Here is a 23295-nt window from a genome sequence, read left to right on the forward strand (position 1 = left end):
GGATTGTGAGTTCAATCCTTGAGGGGGTCATTTAGGGAACTGGGGTAAAAATCTGTCTGAGGATTGGTCTTGCTTTGAGCAGGGGGTTGGACTAGATGACCTCCTGAGGTCCCTTCCAACCCTGATATTCTATGATCTCTATGATCATCTCAGTATGTAAGCTACACTTGTTTTGCATCCCCATTGAATGCCTAAATTGCATGGGTTATATTACCTAACAACTTGCACTCTATGTATAACATACATTGTCATTTAAGTTACCAATACATTTGGCTTAGTGCTTATTTGCTGGTGTCTTCTGATATGAATGCACTGAACTACATAGATGTCTGCAAAGAAGAGCATCATCTTGTACTCTTATTATCCATAAACCTTAAATAGTCCATATGTGAATTTTGAAAGCTTAATTATTGATAGCAGTGAATTTCACTCTTGTATATAGGGATGGCTTAAATTGTCGAGGGTCTGATTCAGCAAAGTGCTTAAGCAATGAGACTATTCAAATGCTTAGTTATATATGTACCCAAGTTCCTTGCTGAACTGGGACCTGTTATAAAAGAATTGTCTCAGACCATTGCCCAGAACCTGAACTGAACCTAGTCATTTAGAGCTTTGAAAATATCTATTAATATGGCCCCATTTCTGTGCCCTTCAGTACATCCCAGTTTCAACCTGAAGTACCAAGAGAATACATTCCTCCAGTGATAGCAAAATTGGAAGCCCCAGTATATAGGGGCCACCATTTTAAGCATCATATCTGCTATACTTGCTCAGAGAGTCTAATTGACTTACTGCTTAAAACACCAGCAGCAGCCTTTCTCATAGACTTTAAGGCTAGAAGGGACCATCATAATCATCTAGTCTGACCTACTGCACATTGCAGGCCACAGAACCTCACTCACCCACACCTGTAATACACCCCTAACCTCTGGCTCAGTTAGAAGTCCTCAAATCACGATTTAAAGCAGGTGCGATGGAAGCTCCCTAAAAATGCTGGGGGCTGGGGGAGCACTGGTGCCCAAACCATGGTCTTGCCCCCATGCTGCCCCTTCCCCCGATGCCCCACCCCACCAACACTCATCCTTACAGCTGGTGAAAAGTGATGGGACCATGATCCCCTGGCCTCCCCAGTTCTAGTGCCCAAGATTTCAAGACTTAAAGTTACAGAGACTTCACCATTTACACTAATTTAAACCTGCAAGTGACCCATGCCCCATGCTGCAAAGAAAGGTGAACCCCCCGCCCCCAGGGTCTCTGCCAATCTGAAAATTCCTTCCTGCCCCCAAAATATGATGATCAGTTAGACTCTGAGCATTTCAGCAAGACCCAACTGCCAGACACTTGGGAAAGAATTATCTGAAGTAATTCAAAGCTCTAGTGTCTCATCGGCCATTGAGGATATTTGCTACTAGCAGTCACAGATCAGCTACGTCTCATAATACCATCCCCTCCATTAACTTATCAAGCTCAGTCTTGAAGCCAGTTAGATCTTTTTGCCCCTACTACTCCCCTTGGAAGACTGGTCCAGAACTTCACTCCTCTGATGGTTAAGCTAGCCCTCCCAACGTTGGTATGATTAGGGGAGCTGGAGTAAGATGGTCAGCTTTGGGAGTAGTGGTGGTGAAATTTGGTGGCTCAGGAATGCTGCCAGACAAAGAGTAGAAGCCCCTTCGGCATTGTTCTCTTCTGTGAATCAAGTTTTGTTTCCTACAGTTCTGACTGACTGTGCCAACACCTACTGCTAAAGAAACACTAATGGAACAGAACCAGTTTGGCAATGGTGGGAAGTTAGGAAATTTTTGAAAAAATGGAATGGAGGTCCAGAAAAGCTTGTTCTTGTGAGATTTCTGTTATAGCCATGGTGGGCTGGGGGGTGGGGGGTGGGGAGAGAGAGAGAGTTGGGATAAATTGAAAGATGTCAAACTTCTAGATCCGCATTGGAACCTCAACCTGCTTGCTTGCTACCTCTCACCAGTATTCACTAGTGTTACCTGCTCATTGAAACTGAAGTCAGTGGGTGACTAGTAGGAGTTAAGGACTGTAGAATTTGCCTAACGGTAAACTGAAGTCCACGACCCAGAACAGTGCACCATCTATGCTATATGCAGTTTTTCAAAGGGTTTTAAAAGCCTATTGCATTTTAATATTCAATACCTCTCATTGGAAAAAGAAGCCACAATGTATCCCCAAGTGATAGAAGGGCCTCAGCCCAATGAGCTAATGGATATCGAGGTTCTATGATTAGCCAAGAATTAACAGTGTTTCAGGGAAAGAGGCTTAAATATGAAAGTCTTTAGTGAAATACATCTGTCAGAGTATGTTCTATGCACTTTTAGCTTAAAAAAGAAAGGAAAATAAAATGCACAATAGCTTAGTTCAATACGGAAACAAACTGTTTGTTTACCTTGTCTGCCTCAGACCCAATCTCAAGCTGCTGCTTCTGCTTAATGCAGATCTGCCCCACTTTTGCCAGGAGCTCGTGTGGGTGGATGAAGACTCTGGAGCTCAGTAGGAAAGTGAAGATGTAAGTCCTCTGCAAGAAAGATGGGTGGGGAGGGGGAAACGAGTGAGAAACTTGAGCAGAACAACAGATGGAACTTTCCCTAGGTTAAGCTTTCTGCATATCACCTTCCCCAGGGATCAATGCCCCTTCCTAGCTTTACTGGTAACAATAGGAAGAAATACACTATGTTTCAGAAGCTGTTAATAGAGCTATTTTTTTCAGATTCCCAAACTATTTGTCACGTCAAGATACCAAACTAAATATGCCTAAGTAGTTGTCCTTCACCAAAAAGACGAACGACATCTGTCCAAGGATGCTAGCACCCCATCTTGAACACTGTTATTTATGCTGCTTTGTTTCTTTAAGAGCAATTGTTTTTATTTGACTGCCCAAAACCTATTGCAAGTTAGTTCCAAACCACAGCAGTGTTTTTGTTTCATATGTGTTTTTCCTTTCCATGCTCTTTCCCACAATCAATGTTACAGGCTTGGGTTCAGTTTGCACTCATACGACAATATTTCAGTTTTAAGCCAGTAAAACTCTTTGCTTCCTTGAGGCCCAATTCAGATCCCTTTGAACTTTTATAGCACTATATCAGTGGTAAGCATTATTATTATCATTAGGATTAGGCCCTCAATGTGTACTTACACAAGCTGGGTCAGATTCTGTTCTGAGTTACAGCCAGGCAGCTCCATTGATTCAAGGTGAATATATGTTCAAGTGACACAGGGTAACATTTGTCCCATTTGTTTTTCTGAACTCCTAATGCAAAAGTTTCATTTGTGACTTGGCTTCTCTACAGGCACATTCAAATGTAGTCTCATGAGGACTGATAACATCTCCCAGTGTATTAAGCAGCGCAGTCTAGGTTGCCTTTACTGTTATTCTTTAGAATTCTTGACTTTGTGCAATTTGGAATTGGAAAACTGTTCTCAACTGCTTAAACTTGAGCATGTAAATGACCAAATTTGCAATGTTTTGTGTTAATTTTGCATCAGGTTTACAGAAACTGGAACTGGCATGCTGAAACCAGGCAGGTACATAACTGCCTAATTTACACACGCACACATGTCTGTGGGATTGCACAAGTGAACTGAGGCCCCAGCAAATTTAAGGCAGTTAGTAAAAAATGTGGCCTCTGTTGTATTAGCTGTTCACTAGACAATCAGATGACCTTGTCTATTTTCTTCAAACACACACACATTTTAAATCATGATGGTCTCTTTATCAATCCAAAGAAAAGATGATTTTTCTCTCTAATTACAGGCAAATAGGCTGTTAATACAGACATTTAGTTTCATGTCCATTATGCAGTGTTATAACATTTGTAGCAGAACAAATCCCTCTGCAGCAAAAGACAAAAGGAAGCTTTTATGAAAAAATTGAACAGAAAATGACTGTTTCTTGGGAATGAGAGAATTGTAGACTGAATACCATCAGTTACAGAACTACTTCTATCCCCTGTTGAGGAAGGGGAACAGAGCTAAATTACAAAGGGTGCGTTTTAATAGTTCATTTTGGGTTTAGAGATCTGGTTTTGGTGATGCTCCTATGCTTAGAATTGAGAGTTTCACTAGTATCAGTAATATCTGTAGGACCAGAATGAACTTTTAAAGGTCTGTATCCACTATGGATGGACTAAGGAAGTAAGGGAGACACAGCTGGCTAAATCTGGAGATTTGGGGTCTAATGCTTAACTGCTGTAATACAGAAAAGCTCTGTTGATACCTCTGGGCAGCTCTGTCCTGTGATCAGGCTCAAGTGGAAGTTAGCTCAGGCGACTGGATACTCTTCCTGGTGTGAGAGTAGGCTGGTTATAACATTTCTGACATATTGCAGTTCAGGATAGTTTACAGGCCATTCTTGGTTTGGCATTTTGCTCAAGAACTTTTCTTATTTGCAATGAATTATGGAAGTTGCACATGATTCCTTCACATGCGCCTGGAAATGGTTATTACTCTGCTGCCAATCTGTGATGGAAGTTTATAAGCATAATTCTTCGGCAGTGGGTGCTCTATATTTTTGAGATAATTTGAAGTTGGAATGAACCCCAACCTTGTCCCACAAATTGGAAAGGAGACTCAACAGAGTTACAGGCCAATGTCTCAGATCTGTCTTCTCACATTCCATACAGTATAGGCCTAGCAAATGCAACAGGCAGCAGCGCTGAATGTGAGAAATAAACTTCAGAGTGCCAACTCAAAACAGTAACATGTGAAAGTACTGTTGTGGTGTGTTATAAGCCATGCATAGTTCACTTCTATTCCTGTTGTTTTTCCCCCTTACAGCCAAATTCTGCACTCACATATATGATCCCTCTGACTTAAAGCAATGGGCACTCCCTGGTGTAATTGAGGAGAGACTTTAGCACTTGGGTGCAGTTCTTATACTTGTAATTGGACTGTGTATAAATTCTTCTTCTGGAAATGGGTCAAGTCCTTCTTGCTTTGACACTCCCTCACCTCCCATTCTGTGAATAACTAGAGAAGAGGTGTGAAAGGTTTGTCTCTCCAAGTCCCTTGGGTTTTCCACAAATGCACTTTTCTGCGAGGGAAGGAGGGAATAGTGTTGAGACTGTCAGGAAAGCTGCCTTTACTAGGTTAGTAGAAGATAGCTGAAATATAAGCTGTGCTGTCCTATCAATGACCTTCGCTCTGATAAGCTAGGCCACATTCTTTGTGGCAAGATATATTTTAGCCTTGCACACTAATTCTAGTCTAGGTCTCTTCCTGAAAGTTTGTGTTCTGTGGGATACTGTTTATCCAGAGTGAATCCGAGATAACCATACTCAGAATACCAGTTCTTTAAAGTCCTGCTGTAGGCTGGGACTAAATCCAAATGATCAGGGCTCTTGTGGTTTTTTTTTTTTTTGGTGGTTTGTGTTAAAACAGTGCTCACAAAAGTGCAGAACTCATACAGCCAGAAATAGCGCAGGCAATGTATATCTCATTTCTAACTAGCAATAGCCACACAGTGCCAATCCAGGCCTTCTCCAGAGTTTGGGCTGCCTGTTTTTTGATATGAACAAAATCCCCCATGGCATTGGTTTTGCCCAGTATTTAATTTACTGGGACCAGATTCACAACTGGTGTAAAATGGAATAGTTACATTGCTGTCAGTAGAGAGATGCCAGCGTACACCAGCTAGGAATCTGGCCCCATTTGTCCAGGCTTCTTGATCTGATTCTGCTGTAATTTACACAAGTGTAAAATCAGGAGGAAATCCAGTTGAATAATGAGAGTGCAAACCTGGTGTATGTCTCTCTATTTGAATAATGAGCCTCTAGGGTAAGGTCTGGTCACTGCCCACCTCATCCTATTCCATTGTGTGTTGAGTCTAGGTTGAACGAATGAAATGAGTCTCCCCCCTACCCCCAGTACATACATACTCACTATCTGGTACAAATGTCTTAGGACCTGTCTACGTGGGGGATTTTGATGATTGTTACAGCTGTGCTAGTTCACACATCCAGTGGAGATGGTCCACACCAGTGTAAACCATGACTCTGACCAGTGAAGCATACCTCAGCTTTAAAGCCCTTACTAGGTGATCCCACTCCCATTGACTTGAATGGCAGTTGGATCAGACCCCTCAGTCTGCTAAACAGACACGATTGCCCTAAAAGGTGGAAGCCAGTGTGCTGGGAGCTTAGATGAGATCACCTAATCTTTTTTAGTTTGTGTGTGAGCCATAAACCAGGATTTAAATTGGAGGCCTCCTGAGGGAAAAAGCTGTTGCTTTGAACCAGCTTTACTTAACACACAGACACACACGCTGTCTCATAGGTGCTCCCTCTTTTTTTTGATTAAGATGGCTTGGACCAGGAAATTCAGCTATGTAGCTAGCTGGTTTGACAAAGAATGATTTTAAAAAATGCTTCCTTAAATGGTGAGGTTGAAAATTATGCCCCAACGCTGGCAGGTATTTGGAAGAAGATGAGGAAAATTCCTCTCGGCACTTTAGAACAACTTAAGCTGACACAAAAGGGTTCTGTGCTTTACAAGAAAAAAAGGAAGCAGATTTCTTTAGTTCCTAAAGTTGTTGCTAAGAGACGTCCTAAACTATAAAAAGGACAAAGAGAGAGAGAGCAAGACTAAAGAGGCAACTGTTACTTTATGGCCCAAGAATGTACTGATGTCTTCTTGAGGAAAAAGAAAAATATTTTCCTTGTGCTCTTGCTGCTTGATCTGGAACTTCTTATTTGTGAAATAGTTGCTTGAAACTTTCTCTTGCTTGGGCATGAGGATTACAGACCAGTACATTCCATTCCTAACTTCCAGAACGCTGCTGTCTCATGAGCACACATTTTTCTATGCACCAGAGAAGCCTCTGTACACAAACAAGCCTCCCAGGAGCAGCACACAAACATAGGCCCTTATCTCGCCTCTCCTCTCCCTCCTGCTGACCTCCATCTACAGCTCTGCCAACATGACAGAGAAGTCTTGTGTTGCTTGAAACCAGAATGGAAAAATACAGTATTTTTTCCCCATCCGGTTTAGGGAAGGATACTGGGATCTTTAGCGTCACATAGACACAAAGTGGAGTATTTTCCAAGCAATGTGCTTGGCGAAGTTAGTTCAGAGGGTTTGGTGAGAACCAGCTTCTTTTCAGTGATTTACAAATGTGTCACTGCTGAACTCAGGAAATCTATACTGACATCACTGATTGTTGCTTTAAGCCAGTAGTTCTCAATCAGGGGTACGCAGAGGTGTTCCAGGGGATACCTCAACTCATCTAAATATTTGCCTAGTTTTACAACAGGATACATAAAAAGCAGTTGCAAAATCAGTATAAACTAAAATTTCATACAGACAATGACTTATTTATACTGCTGTATATGTTATACACTGAAGTATAAGTACATTATATTATATTATAATTTATTTTATAATTATATGGTAAAAATATGAAAGCAATTTTTCAGTAATAGAGTGCTGGAACACTGTATTTTTATGTCTGACTTTGTAAGCAACTAGTTTTTAAGTGAGGTGTAACTTGAGGGTTTGCAAGACAAATCAGAGTCCTGAAAGAGGTACAGTAGTCTGGAAAGGTTGAGAGCCACTGCTCTAAGCAAGGCCAAACTGGCAATACAAAACCCGCTATCACCGCTCCTGGCATATGCTACCAGTGAAATGGGACTAATGGGCTTTGCTCTTTCCTTTCAAGCATCACAGCCAAGATGACAGAGTAAGTGGGCTGTCACTCTGTTCCTTTGTGGCCACTCCTTTTTAAAGTAAAAATAGGTGTGGGTTGAAGTCTAAACCTGTAACCAGATCCAAATCCAGGCTTTTTGGGAGGCTTGGATTTGGGATGACTTGTATCCAGCCCACTCTTTACACTGTTCAAGCTGTTTTGTTTTATTATGTATCAGAGGGGTAGCCGTGTTAGTCTGAATCTGTAAAAAGCAACAGAGGGTCCTGTGGCACCTTTAAGACTAACAGAAGTATTGGGAGCATAAGCTTTCGTGGCTAAGAACTCACATCTGAAGAAGTGAGGTTCTTACCCACGAAAGCTTATGCTTCCAATACTTCTGTTAGTCTTAAAGGTGCCACAGGACCCTCTTTTGTTTTATTATGTAACCCTTTATGCTAAGATCAATTTGCTGTCAGTGATCTGACCTCTCTAAGGGAATGTACCTCCTGCTGTGGCAGGGTTTTCCCATCTCTCTTCCAGGAACTTACTTGGCTGCTTGACAGGTTTTGCATCCCCTGTGACTTGTTTGCTTGTTTATTTGGATCATAAGGTCCTCATGGTGGGCACCTAGATTTATGTATTTGTAATGCACTTAGCATGCTTGGTGTATTACAGAATATCTGTAACTCCTAAGATCCACAAATCATTGCTAGAACCCTGAAGATAATATCAACAATAGGGAGCAAGATTCAAAATAGCTGTGTTATAAATAGACAGCCCCTTACGCTAAGGGACTTGCATTAGCAGCTACTTAATGAGCTGCAGGAAGGAACTCAAGCAGCTACGAGCTGTGCCATAGTACTATGTAACAGGTGGAGAACGGATTCTTACAAGGCTTAACTGCAGCAGTGTAATGCTACTTGCCTGGTGTACAAAACCTCATGCTCTTTTCTAGCTCTACCTGCTGCTTTCTTCATCACACTGAGTGTCTTGAAGGAAGGAACAAACCTGGGCCTGCTGTACATGGTGTACTAAAAACTCATAAAAGAATGGAACAAATGGAGGCATTAACACCAAATGGTGGTTAACCCGCTGGGCTTTATGAAGAATTACGTACTCTGTGTGTCTGTCTGTCAAATGCAATGCAATTAGCGCTCTGCGTGGTAAATAGAAGCTTTAGGACTGCTTTTGAATTGGAAAGTTGCTACATTCCTTTTTTGTAAAAACAAACCTAACATTTCGGACAAAGCTACTGGTGTTGTGTTCAAGGGAACTACATGTGGGGATGAAAATCTTTTTGTAGTGAGGGATGGTGCGTTTTTAATTGTGACCTCAAAATAATAAATAAAGCACAAATCCAGCTCAGGAAGGCTCCTGCTACAAGACATACCTGGTATGGCCCACAGTAATGTGTGATTTTAATATAGCTAAAGGGTTTGGATTCCTCTACCACTGCTGTGCTTTTTCCCAGGGCTTAAACACAGCTTGTGCTATACAATCTTTATGCTCTTCTGCAACCTCCTTAACTAAAACCTTCCACTTAATGGGGCTGAGGGGGTTATTTTAAGTAATGTAATAATCTCTGAATAATATCCTAGGTTGGGATGCCTATTGCATACCCGGCAGTTACACGTGGTGTTTATTTCAGTGGATTGTGGCGAGAATGTCGAAACAGCTGCAAAACCATTCCTAGGTTCAGAAACTTAAATTCTAGCAGAACTGGCCAGTTCAGATGTGCTGAGAAAGAACATTTAATTAAAGTCTGTTTTTTGCTTTTCAGTGTACCTAACTAAAAGAGACACAAAATAAGAGGAAAAAATTGAGCTGTGCTCAGCACACAGCTGATATCTTTCCCCCCAGCAGAATCCAGTTAGTAGCTAATCTTGGTTGCACTAGAGCAAAGGCAGCTTAGCGGGATCGAAATTTCTTCTGCTAATGCTGCTGTTAATTGGTTTTTAGTGTGCCTGACAGGGGTTCAGCAGGGCTTGATTTCACTAGCAAATATTGCTGTTCAAAAAGATAGAGGGTCCCTCCCAGGTGGGCATCAGATCCTATGAAGGGAAGGCCCATTACTTGCAACAAAGCAATTAGATCATTAGGCCTATTTGATCATCTTGGTTAAGATGAAGCAATTTTTAAGAAAATTAATTAATAATACCACCTGTGTTGGGATCGTGACTCTGTTTAGATGCCAGAGGAATACAAGTTCTGAAATGTCTACTTACATCTGGATAATAGTCCATGGTGGGCACCAGGCGCTCTATCAGGGCCTCCAGTGATCCAGAGACGAGATTCCCATCCTGGTAAACAGGATCTCCACATCTCTCGCCCATGTCTGGCTGCACCTGCCCACTACAACTGGAACCGAGCATGCTGGAAAATATTGGTGTCTGGGGCATAGTTTCCTGCAGGATTGAAGGAAGAAAGAAGGAGGGTTCAGGTTTCTTTGCAGATCTCTACTGTGAGTCTTCATGGCTTTTGCAAAGGCATAAATTAGACACAGATTACATATTGGAGTGAACACAGCATGGGCATTGGGGGAGGAAGATGTGAGCCCAAACTCCCACAGACCTGCAGATGGCATTTAGTTTTGAAATTACATGCAACCTATGTTCCTAATTTCTTCACTGTGTAGTTGCTGTCAGGATGTTCCCCCTCCCTCCCCCCCCCATTACAAATAAGACTATAGAGATATCAGCACAAAATACCATGTAAATTGAAGGAGCAATCTCACACATAGATAACAAATCATGACCTATTCTACAAACAACTACATTACATGGGCACAGTGTCCTTGTTTAATGTTCTGGGGGGAGGTCTTTTAGAGAAAATACTAAACCCTGCTGGATATGTGGCGATAAACCCTCCAGTAATAATCTCTCTTGCTAGGTCTAGCCCAGATAGTGACAGAAGTGCATTTTGTCTTGCACATACTTGGACACATGGACTGCACTGCCAATGATTAGGGATGTACCACCTGAACAAGAATGTCCTGTTGTGTAGCATTTGACCGTATGAGTTGGGTGAGCTTGAACAAACACTCCAATATTTGTGCCTGACCTCTTAGGAGACTGTTTTACCTTGGAAACATAAAGCAAAGCTGCTGTAGTGACATACAAACCAAATAAGCTCTTTTCTCTTGACCAGAAGCTACAGTATGTTGTAGTTACCATGTGCAAATAAGTCTTGACGTGCAAAAAAACCCAAACAAACCTGACTACAACTTAAATTTACATTGAAGGAAAAACAAAGCATGTTACCGAAATATGCAAAGTTTCCCATTCCCTATAGTTAAGGCTATGATTTTGTCACAGGGGACGCAGAAGTCAAGGAATCTGTGACTTCCAAAGACCTCTGTGACATCAGCCCCTGTGGCAGGGAGCTGTGAGGTACCCCCACCGTCTGAGGCAGCGGGTCCCTAAGCTCTGAACTGCCATGGGCAGCGAGGGTACCTTGCAGCTTCCAGCTACCACAGGCAAAAGGGGTACCCAGCAGCTCCTGGACACCGGAGGGGACGGAGGATCCTGGCAGCTCCCCGGCCACCACAGTGTGGGGTGGGGGGACCCCCATAGTTCCCCAGCTGCGTCTGTGTGGCGGGGAGACCCTGGCAGCTCCCCAGTGTGGCGGCTGCTGCAAGGGGACCCCTGTAGCTCCTTGGCTGCCACAGCAGGCCAGGGGGACCCCCACAGCACCCCACTGTGGTGGCAGAGGGATTCACGCAGCTCACTTCCATTGTGGGGGGGCAGGGGATCCTCTGGAGCCCCCAGCTGCCATGGGGGCAGCGGGGCAACTCCCGCAGCTCCCCACTGCGGCAGCAGAGGGATTCACACAGCTCCCCACTGCTGGGGAGGGGGTTAGAGGGACTCCACAGCTCCCCTCTGAAATGGGAGGGCAGGGGGACACTGGAGCTCTGGGTGGTGGGGATCCCAGACCTCCCAGCCATCCGCAGCTGCACAGCCCCTTCCCATTTTGTCATGGATATTTTTCGTAAAAGTCACGGACAGGTCATGGGCAATAAAGAAAAATTAATGGAAGCCCGTGACCAGTCCCTGACTTTTACGAAAAATATCCATGACAAAATATTAGCCTTACCTACAATGCCACAGCAAATACCTGTGTGGAAGAATAATACTTTTCCTGTCAGGATCTTTCTCAATAGCTATTGTTTACTATGTTGAGCCTTAAAGGGCCACTGTCAAGGTTGATAAGGCCTTAGGGGAGGTAGAGTTCTGTTCCTACTCTGCCATTAACTCGTGTAACCTTGGGCTAGTCCTGTCACACCTTGCCTCAGTTTCCCCATTTGTGAATTGGAGAGACTGTCCCACCTTTGTGAAGAACTTTTATGGATGAAAGGCGATAGGACTATTGTTAAAACTGATCTGAAAATGACAGTTGTTCCATGTTCCAGATTTTCTCTTAGACACCAGCTGAATGTCTTCCCCCTCTGCCTCTCTTTACCCATGTTGCAAGGGCTGGTTCAAAAACTGAAAGCCATATTTATCTTAAGGATTTTTAATGAGCTCTTGCAACAACATGGCATAACTGCTCAGGCAGGTCAAGTCAGCATTTAAGCCCTATACATGTTAGTTTCCTTTTAACAGGTCTTGTAAAATCGTCAATATTTACTAGCCCAGGCAGAAAATATTTATCCCTAGTTTTACTAAGATGGTGATTTTGGGTGGGGAGTGGGGAACGAAAAGAAGGGGTTAAATCCCAATGTTACTAGTACTTATCCATGAAAACAAGAGTTACTCATTATAAGCGAGCTGGTGAATAGAATTGTGCTTGGTCGCTTTAACCAGGATGCCTTTCTATCTGTGCCAACACACAATAAATATATTAACTGATCTGAAACTACCTGTGGCTGAAAATATGGCAGCTATTCAACTATGAACATCAGCACTACCCTACAGTTCAGGACACTTCCAGTGTTTGGTTGCTTGAAATTGCAAATAAGCGCCTGATTTAAAAACAAAATGTACAGGATCTCGTGGCATACACTTCTCACTAACGTGTTAAAGTATTTCAGCAATTTAGTCACAAGGCATGTGCTCTGGAGCACACGAGAGCTTGACAAATGACTATTTCCTTGGGAGTGTGTGACGAAGAAGCCAGCTTAGCTATGCATATTATGTAAGTTGTCAGTAATTTGTTTTTTCCTTTTAAGGCCCACAGCAATAGCTTTGATCGACTCACTCAGAGTGCACTAATGTACGGTATGTTCTATCGGGCTAATAATGGCATGGAGGTGCATGTCCAGCTTTGCAAAGGGATGCTAACTGTTAATGAAGCAATCAGCAATAAAGCAGCTGGTGGGAGGGGAAGCATTCTTATGAATCGTTTCTAGAACCTGTTCAAAATTGTGTGTGTGAAGATCTTTTTGGAAGGAGGACTAAGATTTTTTTCTTTATTGGAATGGAACTGCAGATAAATTTTAAGCTCTGCCTTCCCAGTAGGTAAAAGAGTAGTTTGTAGCTAGCAGCTCTCATGCTTGTTGAAACTTCCCAGAAACAATAAATGACTTTAAGCAAATGAATCAAGCTGCATTGCCACTTCTCTAACACTGCTCTTGTGACTGCACTCTGGAAAAACAAATCTCTCTGTGGGACGTGTTGCTGCACATTACTTAGTATTACATGGTAGTTAAACGTACTTTGTTTGAAGACACGGGCAAAGCATTTGTTTTTCCCCAGGCTTGAATGAACCAGAACTCTGTGAAAGTTCACCGTAAGCAAAATATCCTCACAAAATTCAATATAGAACCTAAATATTGTGTATAAGAACTACCTGCTGGTACTAAAATAAGACCACTTGGCTGCACTGGAGGCAGGCAGGGTTGAAAAGAAGCCCATCAGCTTTAAAAGTTCACTGAATCTATTATTACATAAATTATTAAATGTATCAGTATTTCAGTGCTTCCAGGGTATCTCCCATGGATGCAGAAGGAAGTGCCACAAATACAACCTGAGTGCCTTTCTGGTTTGCCAAGAAAGTGGACATTTAAATCCTGAAGTGGCAGTATTCGTCTTTCATGCCAAGTCCAAAACCCACCTGCAATCACCAGTCTCCCAACAAATAAAACAGCAGCACTCCTCCCTGGAAGGTTTATCTGTGACTAATGCAGACACACAGCCAAAGGAATATAACTGTTGACATCCATCTATATCAATCCAAGCAAACGTTTTCACAAGCAGAACATGCTCAAAGGAGCTTCGCTCACTACAGCTGGGGTATACATTTCTTTTTCAACAGCAGACAGTAAACCAAACCATTCAATATTTCTGAACTTATAAAACGTAACCATTCCAGAGTGAGCAAATGAATCCCATTCAAATTAAAACCATATTTTTTTGCTAACAGAACAAAGCCAATTTAAAAGATTATGGGGCAGATTCTGATCTCAGTGATGTTGATGCACAGCAGGAATGATTCCCTTAAAATCAGAGGAGAAGCTGTAGTCATCTTTGAGTATAAATCCGATCAAAATTTAGCTTTGCCATTAACGTATGTGCATGTATAAATACACATACCACTACCATATATACATTAACAAAAATCAGTGTACCCATAACTGAAAATCTTGAACTCTTACCCTCATTTTTTTCTGTAATATGTACATAAGCTGTGGCGGTCTGTAAGATCCCGATGGCTTTCCCAGAGTATAAAAGTCTCAGCCAGCCATTGCAGCTCCAACCTGCCAGAAAAAAATCTCTCTGGCTTCAGCTTTCCTTCCCGCCAGCTTAGATCTAAACAGCCTCAGGTTCATCTGAGCAAAACCAGAAAGCTCACAGCTTTCCAGGCTGGCTCTGACGTCAGCCCCTGGCTCAGCTTTCTGTTGGCTGAGAGAGAGCTTGTCCAATTCAAAAGAAGCTGAGTTTACTAGGGCTGGCTTTTGTGTGTTCACTGTACAAGCGTTGAAAGAAAAGCCCACCCTCCGCTTTCCTCTATAGAAGCTTTAACACATCCAACAGGTTAGACCGCTTAGTACCTTTTCCCTCCCACCTCTTTTCTCCTTCAGAAACTTAAGAGGCCTGGAAGAACAACAATACATCAGCCTCTTTTATACTGACTGAAAACAACCACCATATGCTCTGTGTGGTGATGCTCTCTAGTTTGGGGCTGCCACGGGGAAGGCAGATAACTGAGCAAAGCACAAGTGTGGCAGATGGAGTTAGTGCATTTCTGACTTGTGGCATTGTGCTAGCCAAACAAAACTGCTGATTCATTTCTTTGCTCTCGATATAAAAAGATGTGGCTTTTTTGGGGCAGGAAGCGGTGCACACAATCAACATCTGGATGATATTCAAAAGCAAGCCCTAGCAACAGGCAGACCCATGGCATGGGATATTCAGCAGCACCCAGCCTTGGCCTAATTCTCTTCCCAGTGCCGTCAATGGGGGTTTTACCATCAACTTCAATGGAAGCAGAGTCGGACCAGTCCTGACAGCTGTTTAAAAAATCCATCTCTTGAGATTTCAAGGTTCAGATTATCATTTTCCCTCCCCCTGCCAACTATTTCAATGCAGATCTGAAATTTGTCACCTCTGATGGGATGGTGTTTTGGGAAAATGTCCATAGGGGGTGGGCAGGGAGGCAGTGGCCAATCTTCTGTATAACCACTGCAATCTCTCTCTCTGAAAACCACTCACTTATGGTCTCTTTCCAATACTAATTGGAATATTGGCACTGCTGTCCCAAACTTCAAAACTGTAAATGGCAGCTTGAGTCTGCCTGTGCCAGCTCCAGCCCCATGTTTAGGGAAACCTAGAATCATAAAAAATGTAGGGCTGAAATGGAGAAATCATCTAGGCCAGCCTGCTGTGCCGAGGCAGCACCGAGTAAACCTAGACCATCCCTGACAGGTGTTTCTCCAACCTGTTTTTAAAAACCTCCAATGACTGGGATTGCACAACCTTCCTTGGAAGCCTAGTCCACAGCTTACCTATCCTTATAGTTAGAAAGTTTTTCTTAATAGCTAACCAAATCTCCCTTGCTACGGATTAAGCCCATTACCTCTTGTCCTAGGTTCAGTGGACATGGAGAACATTTGATCGCTGTCCTCTTTATAACATGCTGGGAGACTGTTAAACTGGTTAAAAGGCAGGGAAAAAGGGGTAGGAATAAATGGTCGGTTTTCAGAATGGAGAGTGGTAAATAGCGGTGTCCCCCAGGGATCTGTACTCAGACCAGTGCTGTTCCACATATTCATAAATGATCTGGATAAGGGGGTAAACAGTGAGGTGGCAAAATTTGCAGAAGATATAAAATTACTCAAGCTAGTTAAGTCCAAAACAGACTGAGAGTTACAAAGGGATCTCACAAAACTGGGCGAGATCAAAGGGCAGATCAAATTCAATGTTGATAAATGCAACGTAATGCACACTGGAAAGCATAATCCCAATTATACATACAAAATGATGGGATCTAAATTAGCTGTTACCACTCAAGAAAGAGATCTTGGAGTCACTGTGGATAGTTCTCTAAAAAAATCCTCTCTATGTGCAGTGTTATTCAAAAAAGCTAATAGAATGTTAGGAACCATTAGGAAAGCGATAGATAATGCCGAAAATATCATAATGCCACTATATAAATCCACAGTATGCCCAAGCCTTGAATACGACGTGCAGTTCTGGTTTCCCCATCTCAAAAAGGGTATATTAGAAATGGAAAAGGTACAGAGAAGGCCAAAAAAAAAAAATAAAGGATATGAAACAGAGTGTGCATCTGTATGAGGAGAGATTAAAACTATTTGGGACTGTTCATCTTGGAAAAGAGACAGCTAAATGGGGATACGATAGAGGTATATAAAATCATGAATGGTGAGGAGAAAGTGTATAAGGAAGTGTTGTTTACCCCTTCACATAACACAAGGACACAATTAAATAGGCAGCAAGTTTAAAACAAACAAAATAAAATACTTCTTCACATAACACACAGTCAAGCTATGGAACTCGTTGCCAGGGGCTGTGGTGAAAGCCAAAACTATAACAGGGTTCAAAAAAGAACTAGATAAGTTCTTGGAGGATAGGTCCATCAATGGTTAAAATGGTCAGGAATGCAATCCCATGCTCTGGGTGTCCCTAAGCCTCTGACTGGCAGAAGCTGGGGCTGTACAATAGGGGATGTATCCATTGATGATTGCCTTGTTCTTTTCATTCCCTTTGACACATGTGGCATTGGCCACTGTTGGAGCACAGGATATTGGACTCTATAAACCATTGGTTTGATCCAATATAGCCATTCTTATGTTATCAGGTTAAGGCCTGTGCTAAAAGTACGGTGATCAATTGTTATAATGTGATGCAATTAGAAAGTACAGCTCCAACCTACTTGTGAGCATTCAGCATTGTCTTCTGGTAATGTGGGGAAAGAAAGTAACAGTGCATCAGAATCAAGAGGAGACCCTCCCTCCTAAGTTGTTTGAGTGTGTCATAGTGACCAAAATAATTGTGTCCCCCCCGCTGCCCCAGTTAAAAGAAAGAGGGATAGCTGAGTTGGACTGCGAACAGGGATACAGAAAGGTAGTTGGCTTTGCTGGCTGGTCTGCAACATCCTCTCTAATTGTCAGGTTTTATGCTTCCCATTCCAAATATTTTTGCTGTGTGACTGTTTTGGACATGCACTTTTATCCTCCTGTTGAGCATCCGGCATAAATTGCTGTCAAGAGCAGGATATAAGAAGTACATGGACCAACAAAGAGCAGTCGAATGTTTTCCAAGGGAAATAATTTCTAAGTATGAACCCTCATTGAAGAATCAGTTCAATAGTCAGAGCTACACCTAGTAGTACTAACAAAATCAAAAAGTGAATGCACAAGATGTTTTTTTTTTCAAACCACGCTTTTATCCTATGTTAATCCATTCTCCCTTCCTGTGCAAAAGGATGTTGAGACCAAGTACAGTGCTTGCCAGTTAGAATTAGCAAAATGCACCAAGTTAATTAAGCTCCAACAAAAGATTCAGCTTCAATTAATGTTAAAAGCGACTCAGGCTTGCTAATAACATGAGAGATGTGATCAGATCTGGGCTGGAAGGTGGGTAGGTCTCTCATCAATAAGGGGCATTGTGCCTCATTGAGGGCAGTGCACAGCTATACAGCCCCAAAGGTACGTGTCCCAGGCGTTGCGCCTTTTGGAGCTTTCCATTGTGCAGGGGGAGGAAAGTCACTGCCCCAGTACTACATGAACACTGAGAGGAAGGGGAAGATCTCCCCTCATTTGGGATGCCTAATGATACTAGCTTCACCTTTGCTCTCTGAGTGCAAGGATGCTGTGCTTGGCCCCTGCATGGGTATGCTAGGGGAGGCAGCTGCTCTGGCCTCCTCTCCCCCTGGCACCCCACCAACATGCATACCCTTTCAGGAGCCAGGTGACATCTGGCCCTAGATGCATAAAACATTCAAGGCAAAATGAGAGCTGGCTTCCTACAAGGGACAGTAGCTGAGGCATGGTGGTCTGTACTGTATTGGGTCTTACTCTGTGCTCATCCCCATAGTATCTGTGCACCTTCTCACAAGCTAAATATGAGTCAATAGTATAACACTCCTGCAAAAACACCAAACATTGTTCTGGAATGTATTAGCAGGAGTGTTGTAAGCAAGACACTAGAAGTAATTCTTCCATGCTACTCTGCGCTGATAAGGCCTCAACTGGAGTATTGTGTCCAGTTCTGGGCACCACATTTCACGAAAGATATGGACAAATTTGGAGAAAGTCCAGAGGAGAACAACAAAAATGATTAAAGGCCTACAAAACATGACTTATGAGGAAAGATTGAAAAAACTGGCTTTGAAATCCTTTCCAGTCCTACACTTGGATGGTTCTATGCATTAAGCGAGGTGACTAACATCTATCACATGTTGGTGCTCTTGTCCTCTCCCCAGGGGGGACATGTGTGGAGTGGAATGTTTGACTTGGAATCTTGTTTTAATATACATGTGTGCAAACACATTGCTATGTATGTGTTTAGAGAAGCCAAAGGTAGAAGAAATGCACTTTGCATTTAAAGCGGAAGGTGGTGAGATTTGTGATGGTTCTTAGAACCTCATTTCACAGTCTTGGGGTGGCAAGCGAGGAATCTCTGTTTCCAGGCAACAGTTGTATTGGGAGATAGGAGACCTGTGTTCTATTAGCAGCCCAGCCACTGACCTACTTTGTCCTCTTGAGTAAGTTGCTTCATCCCTCTTTGTAAAATGTGGGTGAGGACACTTACCAGCCTGTATACAGCATTTGCAACCTGCAGATGTAAAAGGCTAGCTAATGCCTAAGTATAATTGTTATTACAGCCATCTTGTTCCTGAACAACCTATACACTTCTTTAAATATGTGTTTCCTAGTGATTGCATCTTGATACTGGTGGCCAGACATGAGAGCAAGGTTGACCAAGAACTAGATTTGTTCTGTGCATGTCCTGCATGTTACCAAAAAGGGGACTTGAAACAGACCCTTCATTTTCTACCAAGCAAGTAAAAGAGAAGTCTCCTGCCTCTGGGTGAGTCAGTAGGAGTGACTCTCTCAGTCAGAAGATACTTTCAGACTATTTTATGCTGGCTAATTTCAAAGTGTACAAGAACACAAGTGTTAAGAGGAAGGCTGACCTTGTCACGGATGCACTGCATTGAGACTCATGGGGCCTGGGTTCATTTCCTGACACTGCCACATACTTCCTGTGAAAGATGCTTAATTTCTCCGTGCCTCAGTTTCCCACTTGTGAAATGATAATGGTGATAATGCTTTCTTTCTCCCATTTTTTGTCTGCCTTATCTGTTTAGATTATAAACTCTTCAGGACAGGGGCTGTCTCTGACTGTGTGTATGTACAGCACCTAACACAATAGGGTCTCAATCTCAGATGTGCCAACTGACATGGAAATAAGAAATAATAACCTTCAAAAGAAAACTTTTGGTAAAAGAGAAAGCTAGAAGTTGATTCCAAAGCAAAGTTTTTCTTCTTGTATCAGTGTGAATATTTCCCTTTCTGTCCTCTTTTAGAAGGGAAAAATAACCCATCCCTAATATAATTAGAAGTCAATGAAGGAAAAGCTTGTGTTTTTTAATAGTCTCATAAAAGATTAAGAGCTGAATTACAGTATGTTGAAAACAATTTACTTAAATGCACTTGAGCAAAAGTACATAAATTGTTCCTACTTCAGAAAAGCAAGTAATTACCAAGAGATCCATTAACAATGATCTTAGGCTACAACCTTAATTACAAGGCAAGTCTCTGAAATATGACATTTAGAGCCTTTCTTGGTTAAAGTCATTTGTTGGTCACATTCCACACACACACTTGTTCAGTAAATAAGTCTGAGTTCATACAACAGCACACATACACATGCCGTAGGGTTACATCATTTGCCTTGATGGAAGAGAAAGGGGCCAAAGGGGGAGAGAGGGCAGGTGGAAAGTGAGCTTGATTGTGCCCAGTTTTCCTTTTTCTGCAAATTGACTTGTAATGGGCCAACCACAAAAGGCTCAGCTCAGCTAAGAAATCACAATCGGGCCCATGGTCTACTCACACCCTTCAATGCTTACCCAAACTGACCCTTTTGTTGTTTTCCTGCTATTCTTTAGTAAGCAGTAAAATGTATGCAGCACTCTCCTCTTGTCCCCATTCTTTCCAGCCAGGAAAATAGTTCAGTGATTAGTCTTGTTTCTATGCTCTGCTTTGGTGTTCAGCCAGACTTATTGCTGGACAGGTCAGAGTGGAATGTGACCCAGGGACAATGTATGGAACTGTTAGCTGTCTTGCATGCCCTTGCAATGCTAGAGCATGTCCACTTAGCAAAGTTTATTTTTGAAAGACCCATTTTGGTACACACACATAACTCTGACAACCATTGTTGTACCTGTTGGGTCTAGCATTCCAGGAGCACCTTATGCCTTTGGTCTAATACTGCTGCTTGAAGCATGGGCTTTTGTTTAACTTGAAAACATGGCATTGCATTGTGGGATGTTAGGGCCTGCACTGCTTAAGGCTTTCCATCCACATGGTAGAAAATGGTTGTAAACTACACTGGTTGAGCTGAAACAGTGCACAGGGTCTTTTCCCGAGAAATGCAATCAACCGCTACAATCAACTCTTGCAACATGCCTGGGATGGCTGTTATGTGCGGGTGCAAGTTCTTGGGGATGTTTTGCCTAAAGCAATGATTCCCAAATGTTTCACTAAGGTAACCCACCAATTGCATTTTGTCTCTTTTTGTGACCCACCCAGAGGTCCATGTTGGGGCACCCAAAATCATAGGCCAGCATCCTTCTCCTCTCCTGCTGCCCCCTCCTCCTTTGCCCTGCCAAAGGGACACCAACCAGCCACAGCAGCATTTTCCACCCCAACGCTGCTTCCCTAATCCTGGACCAGTGTGGAAGGAGGCCCTGCAGGGGCAAGGCAGGCAGGATAGGAGGGGTTGGAGAATAAGTCCACCCAGCAGTTCCTATTCTGTGGAGCTGTGCATTGCATCCTGGTGCATGAGTCCCTCTCTGGACGTTGCAACCTCACTCATGGGGTCATGGTGCCACTAAGGTTTCTCCCAGCCACTCTCCAACCCCCCTTCTCTCCTGGGGCTCCCCTCTACATGGGGCCTGCAACCCACCTTGAACCTTCCTATGACCCACCTATGACTTCCTATGACCCACTGTTTGGGAAACACAATGTAAACAGGACTCTGAAGTTAAGAGGCTTATACAAATCTTTGGGGGCATCATCAGGCTTTTTGTTTCATGAGATTCTAGCAATCCCTGGTGCAAACCAGTCTGAAAATACAAAACAAGTTTTGCTGTGGTTCTTGGCTATTTCTGTTTCTCCATCTCAGACTACTGGAAACATGGCCATGTGATCATTAAGGCACAGATTTGTTACCTTTTTGGAGGGTGAACAGAATTTCTGCTGGTGGAAGTTCAGTCCTGGAGCCTGAAGTTCTCTAGTCCCAGATCAGCTAAATGATAGGCAGCCTCAGCGCTATCTGCCCCTGATTAGCCACCACTGTGCCTCACCCCTGAATTGGAAGGAAAGGATTTTCTCTAGGGGTCAGAGGTGAATACTCTTTCAGTGTTTTGGCTCACTCCAAGACAGGTGCCTGCTAATGCTAATTGGTGGATGTTTGTGATCTGGACATGTGCTCTTTAGGAACTGAACGGAGATAAAACCACAGTTCATTTCCCCCCTGAACCTTTTTAAAGGATCTGGATTCAGTTCCATTTGAGTTTGGGCGAAGGGTTGGGTCAGTTCATTCTTCATCTAAACCAGTTCCCCTGCCTCACTATTAACTCTCATTCTACCAGAGTCGCTTTAAGAAACGAACCACCAATTCTAATTAGGTTACTAAACTTTGCAAATGGCAGTAGCCTCAGGAGCAGCTCTCGCCATTTTGCCGTCCAGCCTGGAAAATGTTTCTGGCCCACAACTCTTCTCCCCATGAGCGGCTGAGCAGGAGGGAAGTCAGCTAATTGGGAGAAGAGAGAGAGAGAAGCCAAGGGGGCATTGCAGTTCGGCCCAGACACTGCTCTACTCATCTGCCCCACCGGCCCTAAGAAGCCTTAAGAAATAGAAAAAATTTGCACAGGCTCAGCAAAGGACAAACAAAGGATGAAGTTCCTCTTTTTTAAAAATTATGTGGTAGAGAAAAACTAACACAAATGAGGTTTCCAGGACTGGTGCATTCAGAAGGGTTAATTAAGCGCAGGCAAGATCAGGCATCTAGTGTGAAAGAAGGTAGATGAAAGGGAAAGTTATCCATGACCGTTTTATGGCTTGTCCTTGTTTTACTGAAAGGAGCTGCTAAGGCACATCATCTACAATAGCACCAATGTGGATTCTTGGGGTAAAGCTAAGCTGCCGCTCCTACTAAAGACATAACTTTTGTTCCATCATTACTCATATGGTATCTATTTTGGAGATAAGTGAGCCTCTCTAAAGGTCTGGTTCAATAATACCCAGAAGATCATGTGTGAACCCTATCAGAATCATCCAACAATTCTCAGCTGAGCCTGTAAAACTGAGCTGAGAATTTCAAAAGCATACTCTTTCTCCCAAGAAAGGGGAGAAATAACACAGAAAGCTTCCCTGGTGCTTTCTGGGGACTTCTGTTTCTGGCTTTGACTGGAACATGGAAGCACAAGGATATGTTAACTTTAACTAAGATTTTTCAAAACTGACACTGAAAAGATTGGGCCCCAAATTGAAAATTGGTTCTAGTTTGGGCTGCAGTGTCATGGGGTCTGACTTTTTCCCAACCGGTTTGCCCTTCACTACCACATTCATGCATCCTCCCCAAAATGAGCCACCCTGCAGAATGTGCAAATCAATTATGCCAAGAAGTGAGCACATAAATGCTTCAGCACTTTAGTGGGGGCAGGGGGGCAGCAGAGAGAGAAGTCAATCATCTTGATAATGGTGTTTTTGTAAATGCACATGGGTTGCTATTTTTTAACCTATTCAACAACAAAAAAGTTTATTTTTAGTTTTACAAGCTGCAGGTAATCACAATTAGCAGATGAAGATTACAAATTTTGCTAGTCAAACTCTGCGTAGTAGAAAATATGATACATTCCTACAGGTTTTTGAGATTATTCATTATGTTCAACTAAGTGGTCAATTCTTTATTTTCTTTTGGTCAATTGCATTTGATTTAGCAATTTCCTTTGTGAGAGCGATTATGAGAGAT

At 42.8% G+C, this 23295-nt stretch overlaps 1 protein-coding gene across 25 annotated transcripts in view; it reads right to left on the minus strand.

Moving 5' to 3' along the window:
- Positions 1–23295, minus strand: part of RASGEF1A (RasGEF domain family member 1A) — a 278684-nt gene that overhangs the window by 23882 nt on the left and 231507 nt on the right. For 19 of the 25 annotated variants that reach the window (XR_010589204.1, XR_010589201.1, XR_010589200.1 and 16 more), the window contains 2 exons: positions 9862–10041; positions 2405–2533 (listed from right to left, as the gene is read on the minus strand). Coding sequence is in view for 19 of the 25 variants with exons in the window: in XM_065551760.1 (XP_065407832.1) it covers positions 2405–2533; positions 9862–10041 (309 nt within the window). In the remaining 6 variants the exon portion in view is untranslated. Of the gene's footprint in view, positions 1–2404; positions 2534–9861; positions 10042–14228; positions 14747–23295 lie in introns of those variants that run through there. The other 6 variants (XM_065551773.1, XM_065551772.1, XM_065551765.1 and 3 more) reach the window with 3 other exon arrangements.

The sequence above is a fragment of the Chrysemys picta genome, chromosome 7 (assembly GCF_011386835.1).
Source record: "Chrysemys picta bellii isolate R12L10 chromosome 7, ASM1138683v2, whole genome shotgun sequence".
Taxonomy (NCBI): Eukaryota; Metazoa; Chordata; order Testudines; family Emydidae; genus Chrysemys; species Chrysemys picta.